The sequence below is a fragment of the Nuphar pumila genome, chromosome 16 (genome assembly GCF_984573655.1).
Source record: "Nuphar pumila chromosome 16, dmNupPumi1.hap1.1, whole genome shotgun sequence".
Classification (NCBI taxonomy): domain Eukaryota; kingdom Viridiplantae; phylum Streptophyta; class Magnoliopsida; order Nymphaeales; family Nymphaeaceae; genus Nuphar; species Nuphar pumila.
Genome location: NC_143264.1, coordinates 16,583,547 through 16,598,467, shown reverse-complemented (window position 1 = coordinate 16,598,467; position 14,921 = coordinate 16,583,547). Strand labels below are relative to the sequence as shown.

General features: G+C 39.4%; 1 protein-coding gene across 3 annotated transcripts in view; it reads left to right on the top strand.

Annotated features, from left to right (window-relative positions):
• LOC149813027 (protein ENHANCED DOWNY MILDEW 2-like) overlaps nt 1–14,921 on the top strand; it is a 49,005-nt gene that overhangs the window by 22,815 nt on the left and 11,269 nt on the right. For all 3 annotated transcript variants that reach the window (XM_089992371.1, XM_089992370.1, XM_089992372.1), the window contains exons 7-14: nt 5,526–5,622; nt 5,728–5,826; nt 8,756–9,003; nt 9,135–9,224; nt 9,314–9,784; nt 12,328–12,472; nt 12,569–12,670; nt 14,403–14,495. In XM_089992371.1, coding sequence (XP_089848497.1) covers nt 5,526–5,622; nt 5,728–5,826; nt 8,756–9,003; nt 9,135–9,224; nt 9,314–9,784; nt 12,328–12,472; nt 12,569–12,670; nt 14,403–14,495 — 1,345 coding nt within the window. The remainder of the gene's footprint in view (nt 1–5,525; nt 5,623–5,727; nt 5,827–8,755; nt 9,004–9,134; nt 9,225–9,313; nt 9,785–12,327; nt 12,473–12,568; nt 12,671–14,402; nt 14,496–14,921) is intronic.

Below are 14,921 nucleotides of genomic sequence, written 5' to 3'. Positions count from 1 at the left end.
CCTCCTCCTCTGTCTCTCCACCACTTTCTTCCTTCGTTTCTTCTCTCTCTCTCTCGTCATTCTTCTTCTTCCCTCTCTAGTTTTGTTTCCTCCTCTCTCCTCTCTCTCATTTCCCCCTATCCCTATTTCCCTCTCTATGGTTTCATAAAAATTCCTAGTCATAGTAGCGGGGACTGGATTCGCCAGCACGAGTTGAGGGGAGAAGACGAGAGAGAGAGAGAGAGAGAGAGAGAGAGGGAAGATAAAAGAGAGTGTGAGAGAGAAAGGGGAAGACAAGGGTTTGGGGAGCGAGACTAGGGAGAGAGAGTCAAGGGTTTCGGTGGGGGGTATTTTGATTTTCTCTCTCTCTCTCTCTTTGATGTGTTTGCCGCACCGGGTGCGACTTTTGCACTCACACTTGCGTCACGCGGGTGTGATGGCCCTTTTGCCGAGTCCTTATGACATAGATGTTAACTGTCTACTTTAAATGAAAAATTGAAAATATGAATGTAGAAATGTGTGGACTATGTCCACCTATGTCACACGAACTCTTCTAACAGGGCACCGCACCCGCGTCGTACCCTCCCCGAAGCAGGTGCGACACTTGGACATAACTTCCTTTGTGTTAGGTGAAGTCAACCACACTGAGGTCCATTTCTATCCAAAAGTATATTCAGTTAACCCTAATCATGTCTATTTTTATCTATATTATATATATAAATACAAAAAGCGTAGTGCTAACTTAAAACTGTTAAAATATATATATATATATATATATATATATATATATATATATATATATATATATATATATATATATATATATATCCTCCCCGCAACCTCGCACCCAAGTTTTTTTAAAGTGCCGCACCCGCACCCGTGCCTATGTGACATAGATGTCCACCAACTGGGTCAGTAGAAGGGTGACTCAATTGTCTTGCATGAGAATCTAGAACATGAATGGGGCACTCCATATCAAAATGTGGTGGTAGTTAAGTTAAAAAGATTGGTGGTGATCTCGTCTAGTGATATAAAAATATGGATATTAGGCAAGCAAACTGAGCAGGAGACAGTCGTCAACTTTAGAGCGGTTAGGTGAGAGTGATGGATAAACTTAAAATGAGAATTGGATTAGGCTGGAGGACTGATTAAATATTAAATTCTGATGAGAATAAGAGGCTTGGACCGCTTGGTATAGAACATAGTTGACAAATCCGGTGAGTTGACTCGGGAAATGACAGAGTCGACCCGGATCAGACCCCAACTGGGTCACCGATTCAGGACCACTGATCCACATACCTCTTATGTGTTTTTTGTTCTGCATTTTGTGATTTTAATGTGTAATGCTCATAAATGGATACTTGTTATAAGAATCATATGTTTTTAAATCATAAATATTAACAGTTATGTATAGTTGAATACTTATATAGCTTAGTCATTGATGTCATGTGCTAAATTTTGTCATTATATTTGATTTTTTCCATATCTTAACACTAGAAAATGCATAACCTTAACTCGTCCAAGTTACTGAATCAACCCCCTGACTCGCGAGTCAAGAGTCATGCGATTCGAATCTGAGTCATGAGTTTGCCAACTATGGTTTAAAATGGACAAACTTAAAAGCAGAAGTGGGATTATGCTGGAGGACTAACTGAAGTTGATGGGATAAATGGCTTTTTGTAGTGTCTGGTTTGACAATGTATGGAACATTGAATTGAAGCGAGATATCAAATAAACAAGTTTAGTAAGTGGAAAAATCTGATGCAAAATTTGCTGCTGTTGTTACAAATGGTGTGGTGGATGATTACTAAGGAGGTTTTAAGGTAGAGTCATGTCATTTCTCTTTTCCTATAACAAAGAACTTGCAGCTTTCTCAAGGATAATTTCTAGGGGTTTGGTCCATCTAGAAGGACCATGGTTTTCCATGGACCCTATTTTTGGACAGAGTTAAACTAAACTTGAACCATGGGGGTTTTCAGATGTCCAATTATAGCATCTTATGCTGTTGGGGAGAAGAATTTACTGTTCATTTATTTTGGTATTATCCTTTCCATAAAATCTATATGTTGGCCTGACTGGATTTGACGTTTTACTTTAAAACGTGGAAGATTTGGGACAGGTTATTGTAGCACATTGGACAAAAAGCACAGGTAGGAGATGAGATCAGTATTTGGCAATGGTGTCACTCACTTTTTTGGTGGTATGTGTGATCGGAAAGAAAAAAAAACATTTTTTAAACAGAAAATGTTTGATTTTTGAGTATCAAACTGAATTGGGGTCCTTTTTGGTGAAACATGCAAAATATTGGGGTCCTTTTTGGTGAAAAGTGTAAAATGCATACTTGGTTCCGATCAGATCATCCAAAATTGGTTGATTTTCAGTGCTGTATGCATGTTTTATCTCTTTTCTGTTATCTTTGTTTTCTTGTTTTTTGCAAGTCTTTTAGGGCCTGTTTGGTTATACCAAAATATCCAGATATATGAAGATATTGAAAAAAATTTCAGATTATTTAGCTATTAAAAATAGATAAATGAAAATCGGATTTATAAAAAAAAACATACTTGGTTTAAGAAAAAAAATGGAAAGATTTTATCTTCAAACACGGGCTCCAGCCCACCCCCTCTTATGCCTCTCTCTCTCTCTCTCTATGCTGGGGGAGCGAATCAATCCCATTCTAATTCTTGCTAAGAAAACCCGACCAAATGAAACACACTAGGGCATTTGGAGGGCAAGCATGAACAGGCTAATTTGACCACTTTGATTGAATTAATGATTTTCACAAGATGGTGGTGGCGGGCGTGTCACCGAGTTCGGTTATCATCATTAGTGTTCTACCTTCCTATTCCAGTTTGGGTTTGTTCCTGCCCAGGAGGTCAATTCATGATTGTGTATGATTGATAGAATGCCTAAAGAAAACTTGGTTTCTTGGAACATAATGATCAATGTTTATCTTGAAATTGGTGATCTTAGAGGGATGAAAATATTTAAGAAGATGAACTATATCAGTCTAACTGTTGATGGTTTTGCCATGTGTTTGGTGTGCATTTATGCAGGGATGAGGTGTCTGATGCAGGGAACTTGTACTCGAGGTCGTGTTATTAGATGTACATTTTAGAGAAGTGTTCATGTGGGTGCTCTATTAATGGATATGTATGTGAAATGTGGGAGTATGGAGGATGCATTTCAAGTTTTTTATTTTATTACCATGGAAGGATGGAGTTTCTTGGTCAACAATGATCTCAAGTTTTGTTCAACTTGGGTATGGAAATAAAGCTGTGGAACAATTCAATCAAATGATGGTGGCTGGAGTTTCTTTGGATCGAGTTTCTCTAGCAGACTATCCTTTCTTTGTGCAGTTCATTAGGGGCTTTGTTTTAAGGAAAATGTCTTCGCAGATTGACGATAAAGACTGATTTTGAGATTGATACTTTTGCTGGAACCACATTGATAGGCATGCATTCAAAATGTGGGAGCTTGTGAGTACAAGAAGCTTCTTTGATGGATGGGTGTGCAAAATTTTATTTGTTGGAATGCCATGATTACCAGCTAGGGAATGAATGGTTGTGAAGATGAGGCAATTGGATTGTTTTGGAAAATGAAGGGTTTAGTTTTTCAATTGAGCATGTTTGTATCCATCTTGTCTGCATGCAACCATGTGCGGTTGGTGGTCCAGGACTTCAGGTCTTCAATTCTTTCAAGAGAGAGAGAGAGATTGAGATCTCAAACAAACAATGAAAGAGGGGAAAATTTAAATCTGGATATTTTTCTGAGATTTTCAAGTGCATCCAAACACTACATTTTTCCAGAATTTTAAAACCTTGAACTTTTGAATATTTGAAAAGTAGAAAAGTAGAAAACTAAACTTCTAGATTTGCAACCAAACAAGACCTAAATGATTATCACTTAGGACTCTCTCTCTCTCTGTTGGGAATGCGGAACACTGTAGAAGAAGAGGGATTGAATGGAGGGGGTACAGGAGAGTCTTTCCATATATATATATACACACACACACACGGACGGGTGTATGGTCGAACAATGACGGATGCCCGGGGCATGTTGATTTTGTGCAAAAGGACCCATTTGCCGCTAAAGGTCTCATCGGAAATTTAGCGGCAGTCACGGATCGCCGCTCAATGTCGATTTTTCAATAAATCACCTCCCACCGCTGATCGCACTCGCGATCAGCGTCGGTCACGCATCCGTCCCAACAGTGGACAATTTGCTCGTCCACTGTACTCTCTCTCTCTATATATATATGTTGAAGGAGAGAATATAATGGAGGGGCATCAGAGGAGAGGGTTTCGATAATGAAAGCATGTGAAGATAATGTAGTTAGACTAAAATGGTAGGAAAGGAGGCTGGGGCATGACTGACCTAGAGGGATAAATAGAGCTCTAGCTTTGATTTGGAAGATACTAATAACAGATATAGAGAAACTTGATGAAATGCCTTTGACAAATGGCCTGTGGATTGCTGCAACCAAAGGTCATGTCATCGTGAAAGTATCAGGATCCTTGTTTACTATCATAGTTATGTAAGATTTTGTTGATTCCCTCCAAAAATTTTGGTTATAAGTTGCAACATCCTCAAACATGAGAGAGAGAGAGAGAGAGAGAGAGAGAGAGAGAGAGAGAGAGAGAGAGAGAGAGAGAGAGAGAGAGATGAACACATATAAAATTGGGAAATTTTTTCTAGGTTTGAAAGTTCAGCCGAGCACCATCATTTTTTTTTGAATTTAAAAGTTTTGAGGTTCTAGAAAACTAAATTCATTAAACCTGAAAATGAAATATCTGGATTTGCATCCAAACAAGCTCTTAGATATACTGAAACTACTATAAGGACACCAACATTGCATGCTGGGAGATGAGCCCAATAGCGAGAGGAAGGGACAATCAGGGTACTCTTTTGGGCACAAAGAGGGAACCTGCATTTGGGTCAATTAATTTATGGAATATTTCCATTTTTTGTAATTTCAACTAGTTGGAATTATATTTTCAGGTTTTCCAAGTTATCTGATTTTTGTTAATCTCATTTTGCTAACCAAACAACTGAAAAATAAATTTCTTGAACTTTTATTTCCAAATATCCCATTTATCTCGATAAATAGATCTAACTAAACAGTCCCATAGTGTCCTATTAGCCGCTTATTCTGTAAATGCATTTCCTTGGCTTTCTTTTCTTTTATCTTTATTTTCCTGTTTTCTCCAAGTCTCTTAGGATATTGCCTTGTTGGCATTTTCATTAACAACATACATAGCAGACATAAAGCAACACACACACACATGCACACTCAGATCTGTACCTGCTTTAGAATGTAGATTCTAATCCTAGTGTGTATCTGCGTGTGCATGCTCTTTCACTATGCTCATGTCTGCTTGCATGCATGTTCACCATGCGCATGTCTGCGTGCATGCGTTCATGTGCCTGAGTGCATATGTGCATGCGTTATATTAGTACAACATTGTGAAGAAATGCAATTTGTGTAAGCATTAGTTTACGGGTTGCCACCTACTTCATGGGAAGCATGGTATGCTATTCTTTTGCAGTTGTGATGGATGTTGCTTGAGGTCATTTCATGCTACTGTTGCAGCTGGTTCTGATTCTGATTGCAAATCGTTAGGGTTATCCAATGCTCAAGTAAAGGTACTCTTGATTTTTTTTTTTTGGAATTTCCAATGGTCATGGTAGATTTTTCATGCTCTCCTTTTGCAATTGATTATCTGATATTGTTTGGCTTTTGATTTGCAGGCCATTCAAAATTTCTATTGTCCCAATTGTGAATATAAGCGGCACCAATGCTTTGTTTGTGGGAAATTGGGATCCTCAGATAAATCTTCAAATCCTGAGGTTTGATATTTTCTTAAGAGTTCCCTTTACATACCTTTTGCTTGTTTTGAGCCATTCTTTCATAACATTGCAGTTGTGAATATTCTCACTATTTGAAATCCTGACTTTTATGGAATCACTTCAGACCTATGTCACATGGACTCGGCTAGGGAGGCGCCGCACCCCAGTCGACACGCCCCGACATGGGTGCGAACACGGGTGTGGCTTTGGACACGGCCCGGACTCGGTCAATGTCGAGTCGGACTCGGTCAATGTCGAGTCGGACTCGGTCAATGTCGAGTCGGACTCGGTCAACGAGTCGAGGCCGAGTCCGCCCTTGTTTTGGACTCGGTCAACGTTGATTGAGTCCAAAACTGTCCATTTTTAGGGCAAAAAAAAATTTTTTTTTATATATATTTAAAAAAAATATATAACCAGACTGTGCAATGCAGTTGCACAGTTACAGACTGTGCAACTGCAACTGCAACTGCAACTGCAACTGCACAGTCACTGCATTGCACAGTCACAGGCTGCATTGCACAGACTACATTGCACAGACTGTGCAACTGCTAACGTATACAGCAAGATATTTGGTACTCACTTGGAATGTTATCAACATCAAGATGCATGATCTTAGCCGTGTCCCCTAATGGGCTATAGCCGACTTATTATATATATATATATATAGCCGAGTCCCCGTATCCAAAATTTTTGCAATTGCGCCGCACCCGCACCCGCACCCACACCCATGTGACATAGCTTCAGACTCTCTCTGCCTTCCAATTCAATTAGATCTCTGCCATATACCATCCTCAATCTCCCTATTTTTATGGCAAACCTTCGATTAGATGTAAAGTGGGTGTAGCTAGTTCACAAATGAAAGTTATTCGAAAGGTGCCGAGCTCATACTGCAAACTTGCATCGGATTATTAAGGAAGCATATTTCCCATGAGTGATGGAGTTCACATTTTTTTGGCACCTTGATTTTGGCTCTTCGCCACTGCTTTTTTTGGTTGGGCTGTTTGCTTATTAAGGCAGTAGGCATTGGACCATCCTTGTCCATAGCTGTGCATGTTTTAGGCTCAGGCTGGGAACAGAGTTTTATAGGTCTTTCCATACTATGTACTACTTTGATGCCTTGAGGCTGGATGTCTCTTGCTTGGAGATGTGGGACAAATCTTCCTTAGATTTCATTTGGTATTTCTAGTGCCCAAGTCCTTGTTGGCATAAAACATTGTTGGATTGTTGTTGTTCACGTAGGTATTGCAAAACATCATACTTGTAATAGGGGTTGAAGGGATCTGGTGGTGTAAGCAATATATCTTGCTTAATTTTGGTTGAGGTTGGCTTGTGATATGCTCCCTTGAATTCTTGGTTATACAATCTCGGATTAGCTATGTTGATGGACATACCTTAGGTTTCTTTGCTCAATGCATGTGAATAATCAGGAATTTGCCTCTCAAAGGGAATTAGCCAGTTATGGAAGGTTTCACCTAGTCAATTTGGAGAAATGATGGTCTTCATAAAGGGAATGTAATGAAAATGGTTTCAACAAAGAAATGACCATGCTCTTTCTGCAAGCTATGTTGGTTTAGTAGTGAACCTCCTTGGGGAAAACTGACAATTTGTGAAACAATAGATAACAAATGGGTGTCTTTGGCTTTAGGACTTCTTGGATTTCAGCTTTAAGGTTTACAAAAAAGGCACCCTAAGCTATCTTTTATATGCCCCCCAAACATGCTGGAAGCATCCTCCAGTTCTTCGCCTCATCGTCTTTTGGGTACAAGCTTGCAAAGGCATTCTAATTCTTGGCATAAGTTCTAATGGACATGGTCTGCTTGCTCTAGGGCTGCAGTCCCACACCCTCCCTCCTTTCTGGTCTCTAGAGTGGCTGAAATCTCCTTGGTGCCCTTGTTATCTACCTTTAAAGTACTCGATCCTTTTTTGCTTCCTGGTATATTTGGTCTTATTTTACAATTTTAAGTCTTTTGGATTTTTGTCTGTCTTGGTAATGAGTATGGGCCTTTTATTGTATTTAGGTCCATTTGTCTATTTAGGTAGTGTTGAGTGGAGTCTGAATCAGTTTAGTTCGATTAAATATCCAAGTTCAGTTGAGGTTAGGATTCATGGCTATAAAATACTAGCATTGTAAAAAGTTATAATCGATAACTGCAGCATTTTCTTTTAGGCTGGAAAATTCCAGAGTTATGGAGGCTAGGGTTCCTCTGAAACCCTAATTCTTTCTTCTCTTTTAAGATCATAATAATTGGTATTAGAGCATCGATCCTTGGACAACCCGCATTCATCAAAAGTTGCAAGGTTTGACGTCTTCACAATCTTTCACTCTATTGTTTTTTTTGTTTCATTTCTTAATTGGGGAGTTGTAGCTTTAGTTGCAGCTAGTTGGAATTGGTGGTGGTAGGGATGCTAGTTGAGAGGCTTCAGTTCTTGTATATGCAATTTATCGATAAATCCAACTGTATGGAAACGTTAACCATCAAGATGCTGAACGCTTGATCTAACATTCAAAATATACTGCTGCCACTAGAAATTATTTCACCCTTTTCCCATATCTTTGCATTATACAAATTATTCAATTATCATTTCTAAGTGGGAGGTATTCGATCATGATTCTGGGCCGCAAGGTGCTGGAGGGAATGGTATAGTCATTATTTAAGAGGGGTACATTTAGGATTCAGGGGAGTAGAATTTGGCTGTCAAATAACAATTGAACTTGGTGTGTATTAAAGAAACCTAAGCTACTTGATTTTAAATAATGGTTAGTATGGCAATTTTCATTTTTCTGGTAATGGTGCATTGTCTTTAATTGATTCAGTGTTTGTCTTGGTTTTTTGTTTGTTACTCGATAACTGTGCTTTTTTTTTCCCTATAATTGCTTTTTCATGTATTGAGACTTTTCTTTCCTCTCTCTTGTTTTTCTCCCTCCCAGGTCTTTCGATGTGTTTCTGCAACTTGTGGTCATTTCTATCATCCAGGATGTGTTGTAGGATTGCTTTATCCAGAAAATGAAGCTTTGGCACGAGAGTATGAGAAAAAGATTGGAGCTGGGGAGTCATTTACATGCCCTGTTCACAAATGTTTTGCCTGTAAACAGGGAGAAGATAAAGAGAAGCAAGAGATGCAGTTTGCAGTTTGTAGACGTTGTCCCAAGGCATATCATAGAAAGTGCTTGCCAAGGTACTACTGATCTTTGCTTCATATTTGAGAGGTTATCGATGATCCCATCTTAATGAATCTGTTTCTTTCACCCCTTGAAATGGTCTGAAAGGAATGTCTATAGTATCCTTGTCATCTTCTTTGCTAAACAGGAAAATAGCTTTTGAGGATAATGATGATGAAGACTTAATTCAAAGGGCATGGGATGATCTAATTCCAGATAGAATCTTAATATACTGCCTGTAAGTTTTCCTTTGCGTGTTGCAAATGGCCTCCTCCTATTCCTCCATTTATCAGAACAACCTGAAGATTTTGTTTGTTCTTTGAACAGGAAGCACAAGATTGATGAAGATTTGGGAACTCCCATAAGAAATCATATCAACTTTCCTGAAACACCTATGAAGAGGAAACTGCAGCCAGGATTACATGATCAAATCAAGGAAAAACCCCTACTGAAGAAAAGAAAGGTTTCATCTGAAGACATCAATCAAGAGAAACCAACAGTGAAGCCACCTAAAAAAAGAGAGGTAGTGGACTCAACTGTAAAAGAAACTGAATCTGCTAAGAGAAGTGGTAAAGCACTTCCAGTGAGAGGAGCTGATTTTGGTGTGAAATCCAAAATGACCATTGTCACTAAGTCAAATAGTACTGCTACCATGAAAGTGAAGTCATCCACTTCAGACTATGAGGATAAAGTGGCCAAGTTAAAAGAGGAGATGCCATTTAGCAAATCTAACTGGAAGCCTACTGTGAAGAAAGCAAGTGCTACACAACCTCTAGTGGACATCGAAGTAGAAAAGAGGTTGTTTGTTGTCTCTTTGCTGCAAACTCTTGTGCCAGTTTAATTTTCTAGGATCATGAAGTATAGCCACATTATATATAGCTTTTAATCTTGGCCCATGTTTGAAAATTATGGATCTATTGGTATACATCCTTAGATTGCAACATTATGCAATTTAGTGATCTTGGAATTCTGCTCTCTTTGTTAAAAAAAGCAAGAAAAATTTGTGGCATGAGTATATTAGTTTTAGGAGCATGTCTGCTTGTCCTTTTCGGTATATTAGTTTTAGGAGTGTAAGTGGCCCAGAGCTGGTCAGGTTTTGTTAATGTCCCATGGACCTGAACTTGAATTAGGTCTAGGCAGTGGATACAAACCTAAACCTGTTTGGATCAAGCAGATCAAGTTCTGGTCCAAAATTCATATTAGACCAGTATAGGATTTTGTATGTGGTTCATTTTTTGTTCAGGTTTCAATGGATCAGGTCCATGTAGTGGCAGGCAGGCTGGTCCACAATGGTTCTGATCCATGGTTGCCAGTCGAGGAAGCGGGAGCAGGAAGCGAGGCACTTTCAAAAATTTAGGAAGCGGGAAGCGTGAGACTACTTAGAAGCGAATCACGAACCGTCTCGGACGCAACCTAGGAAGCGAACTGGAAGTGACCTAGGAAGCAAACCGGAAGCGACCTAGGAAGCGAGGGGGAAGCGAAAAAAGAAGAAAAAAAAAATAAAAAACAAAAAACAAAAAACAAAAAACAAAAAACAAAAAACAAAAAATAAAAAATAAAAAATAAAAAATAAAAAATAATAGGAAAAAGAGGGAAGCGAGGGGGAAGCGTGGGGGAAGCGCGCTTCCCATAAAAAGGGGATGCTTCCCCACGCGTTTTGGAAGCATGACGTTTCGCGCTTCCAAAGCGCGTATTGTTAGGGGCACTCCCGGTAACTCTGTTTTGATCCCAGTTGGGTTGGGTCATGAGAGGCCTTATTACTCGATAATAACTTTATTTTTGAAAATTTCAATAGCTATGCATCAAGACAAGAATGGTGTATATAGCTATAATATAAGTTCATATAGTTTTTTTCAACAATAAGTTCATACAGTTAGGCTAACTGGGTAAAATTTCAATCAGATGAAACTAGGTAACAAATGAATCAGGTACATATTGTATATAAATTAGAGTTACCAGTCGAGGAAGCAGGAGCGGGAAGCGATACGGGAAGCGGGAGGCGAGGCACTTTAAAAAATTTAGGAAGCGTGGAAGCGTGGGACCACTTAGAAGAAAATTATGAACCCTCTCGAAAGCGACCTAGGAAGCAAACCGGAAGCGAGAGGGGAAGCAAAAAAAAATGAAAAAATGGGGAAGCGTGGGGGAAGCACGCTTCCCATAAAAGGGGGGGGGGGCGCTTCCCCACACATTTCGGAAGCACGTATCAGGGAAGCGTGCTTCCCTATTCGCCTAGGAGCTTCTGGTAACTCTGGTATAAATATTGTCCAAGTTTGGGTTTGCTAATTGGTTCATGCCAGTCAGGTATAGACAATGTGTACAAAACATGGTTTGGATAATTTGCTAAGTTGGTTCAACAGAATCAAGTTTAGACAAGGGGTACAAATGACGTCCAGTTTTATGGCCGGATGTGAAATTTGGACCTAGACCCATTAATGATCTAGTTTGGTCAGTTCGGTGGTTCAGGTCAAGCTTGCCTTTCTCACTTAATCTTAAGATAATATGTATTAAAAAGTTGAGTTATTATTAATTGGAAATATTTAGTTGGACATGAATATTTTTACTCATAGTATTTAGGTGTTGGAGATGCCCCTGCATTTTTTGCTTTCAGAAATAGGCAACTACCTTTTCCCAATCCCTAGAGTCTAACCTCAGCATCTTTAGAAACCTATGTTACTGTGTTACTTTACACTCTTACCAGCAGCTATGTTCGTTCTAATACTCGGTGCAATCATCATCAGCACCAACACTAATGGATACTTCAGTTTTAGTTCATTTAATGTTCAACACCGACACTTCTGGATACTCCAGTTTTACTTCATCTAATGTTCAAGTCTTTTTGTAGTTGTACCTTTAGACTTTCCCTGTCTGGAATTACCTTTTTTCTTTCATTTCTGTTAATTGTGTAAAATGGCATGCATCCTAATGGTTTGTGTTTGCATTTTGCTCATGGTTTTGTTTGAATTATCAAGAAAAGTTTATGGAATAAAACACCAATATTTTTTGACATTTAGTTTCATATATCAGTTTCTGTTTATGAAGTTCAAACATATATTCTTTTCTGTGTATATGTATTTGTGTGTGCATGTGGCCTGTGTTTGCAAATCTATTTTTTTAAAACTTGATATATTTGACACTTTGTGTCCATGTCCATATCTAGGTATCATTGCTTGAAAGTCACTCCAAACAGTTGTACACCTAGTCTCGTCCTAAATGGATTTTAGATGTTATACCAGCATGAGATACAGAATGCTATGTCCTTTTTCATGAGAAAAAGTTTTCCTGCTCTAATGGGAATGCCCAAATGATGCCTAAACATATTCACAAATTTCCAATTCGTGCAGAGTGACAGCTTTAATAGAAAGATGCAAATCTTCTTTGACATTAGAAGATATTATGAGAAAGCAGAAGGTGCCATCAATCTACTCACACAGCTCCAGACAATTTGAAAAGTCTGTTACCCATGGAAAAGTAGAAGGTTCAATTGAGGTATGCATTGTTTTTCAGATGGTGAGTGAATGTGATCTTGTATGCTCTTTGTTCTTCAGGGAATTTTAAGCATTACTTTATGTGAAATATATCCAGGCCATTAAGGCAGCATTGAAGAAATTGGAGGAAGGTGGCAGCATCGAGGATGCCAAAGCTGTTTGTGAACCTCAGATACTCAAACAAATAATAAAATGGAAGGTAGACACTAACTGTGTTGACTTTCAAATTTCTTTTTCTCAGTGCATTTTGGTTGTTGCAGGTAAACATGGAAATTGGATTACTGATTTTTAAACCAATTGCACCAGCTATTGGTTGTATAAAAATATCTTGAATCAAACCTTCACATGTGTAGTCTTTTGTTATAGAGAATGTGCATCCATGCATTATGTACAAACCCATTCATATTATTTGTGTGTGTGTGCATGTGTTGGTGGCATCTATCTATATAGGTTTAACTGTGTCTGATATTGGCGCTTGTGTGTACACACACACCAATCTTAATGCAATGCGGTCATAAGTTCAATGCATTTTTTTACTGAATTATAATGGCTGTTGAATCAAAGCAGATCCAACAGATTCGTGAGTATGTGCACCTAGTGATGCGACCCAACCATAGGGCCCTTGTGGGTTGGACGGGTCGATCGTGTTGCTGCCTTGGTGATTCGTCGGAAGCGTGACATGTGTGGAGACGGTATAGTCGAGTGCAATGAGCGGGAACATGCAGCACAAAGGCACAGCATCAAGGGATTGCTGTGCCCTAGGATCAGCGCTTGGGTGGCCTGATCTGCAGGGGGATGGCTTCCTACGCGCTGATGGTGCAGATCGGAATGCCTAATACGAATACGGGCTGCAGTAGCCCAAGGGCCGGCTACCGGCTCTCTCTATGCACAAGGCAGAGATCCGGTAGGCATAGGACAGCCTTGGAGATGTTCACAACCCTTACGACACCCTTGGGAATGCCCAAAAGGGGGAGTTGCTACCCGAGCTGAAGAGAGAAAGAGGGAAGAGAAGAGAGGAAGAAAAGTTAGAGAGGGAGAAGAGAGAAACATAAGAGAGGGAGATGCATGAAGGAGAGAGGGGGAGAGTGTGTGACATCAAAGCAAGGGGGAGAGAGTAAGGAAAGAAAGGGGAGATATGGAGGATATAGAGAGAGGAAAGGAAAAAGGGAGAGAGGGAGAAGGAAAGAAGAAGACAAAGGGAAGGAGACAAAAGGAAAGAGGAGAGAAAAGGAAAGAAAGAGAGAAAGGTAAGGAGAGGGGGACGACCAAGAGGGAGAGAGAAGGAAAGAGAGGGAAAGGGAGCTCCTTACTAAAGAAATCAATCATTTCTCATTCCTCCATGATTGGGCTCTTTCATAAGGTCTTTATATAGAGAGAGACTCCTTATTTGGATCCGGGTCACCGCATGTTGGGCCTCGGATCCTATACCAACAATCAAACCCAATAAAGCAAATGACAAAATAACCAAAACCAAATAGCTAAATGACTCAAGGACCAAAAGTGAATGGCTCAAAGCAACGAGTGTCCATGGCCTAGCTGGGGGACCCTGTGCCTAATAATAAAAAAAAACCTGCACTCAAAGGGCCTTTATCAGCGGTAGCTGGCTATTGCTAATGGCCCTTTGATCATGTTTTTTGTGCCATTGGATCCGTGTGATCCAACGGAGCAGAAGCATCTGCCTGCTGTTCGGTGGTTTGGGTTGTAGGTGCCTGCACCCTAATATATATAAAATCTTTGTGTGTGCATACCATGTAATTGATTGCAAACAATCTAGATAGCATTGCAAAGATGGTTGTATTGTATTGATGCATCATGGTCTATTTTGGACTTGACATGTTCATGATCAAGCAGCTTTCTAGGAATGAAAAAATTGATAGCTTGGATTGATAATATTTGAAAGTTTTTTTGCTGATGACACTGGTTTTTGACAGACGAGGCTTAGAGTGTATCTTTCACCTTTTCTTCATGGTGTTCGTTATACATCTTTTGGTCGTCACTTCACAAAGGTGTCAAAGCTTAAAGAGGTAGTTACTTTTTATCCCATTTAACTAGCAAGTCCTTTTATTCTGGTTCCATGTCCGTTTTAGTGTATTCTCATTTTCTCTGATCTGTATGAGCTGCATTCTCTGCTGCTATGTTTTCTGAGTTGATGACAAGGTCTACTACTGAACTCATCGTCGTTGTTTTCTGCTGTTCTACTCATTGGATTAATACACAAGGAAATGAATGAATGATGAAAGCAACCATGTATGCAGTGCCAATGACATGAAAAAGAGAAAATGCTTTTTATTGTTTATGATAGATATCTGTGTAAAGATGTGAATATAGATTGTGTCACCCTTTGTTTCTTACCTTTTTTGCCCTTTCCATTGCCCACTGCCCACTCATTTTGATTCTATTTTTTTCAATACTTATTCCAAATCTTTCTTTACAAGTAGGGATAGATATCT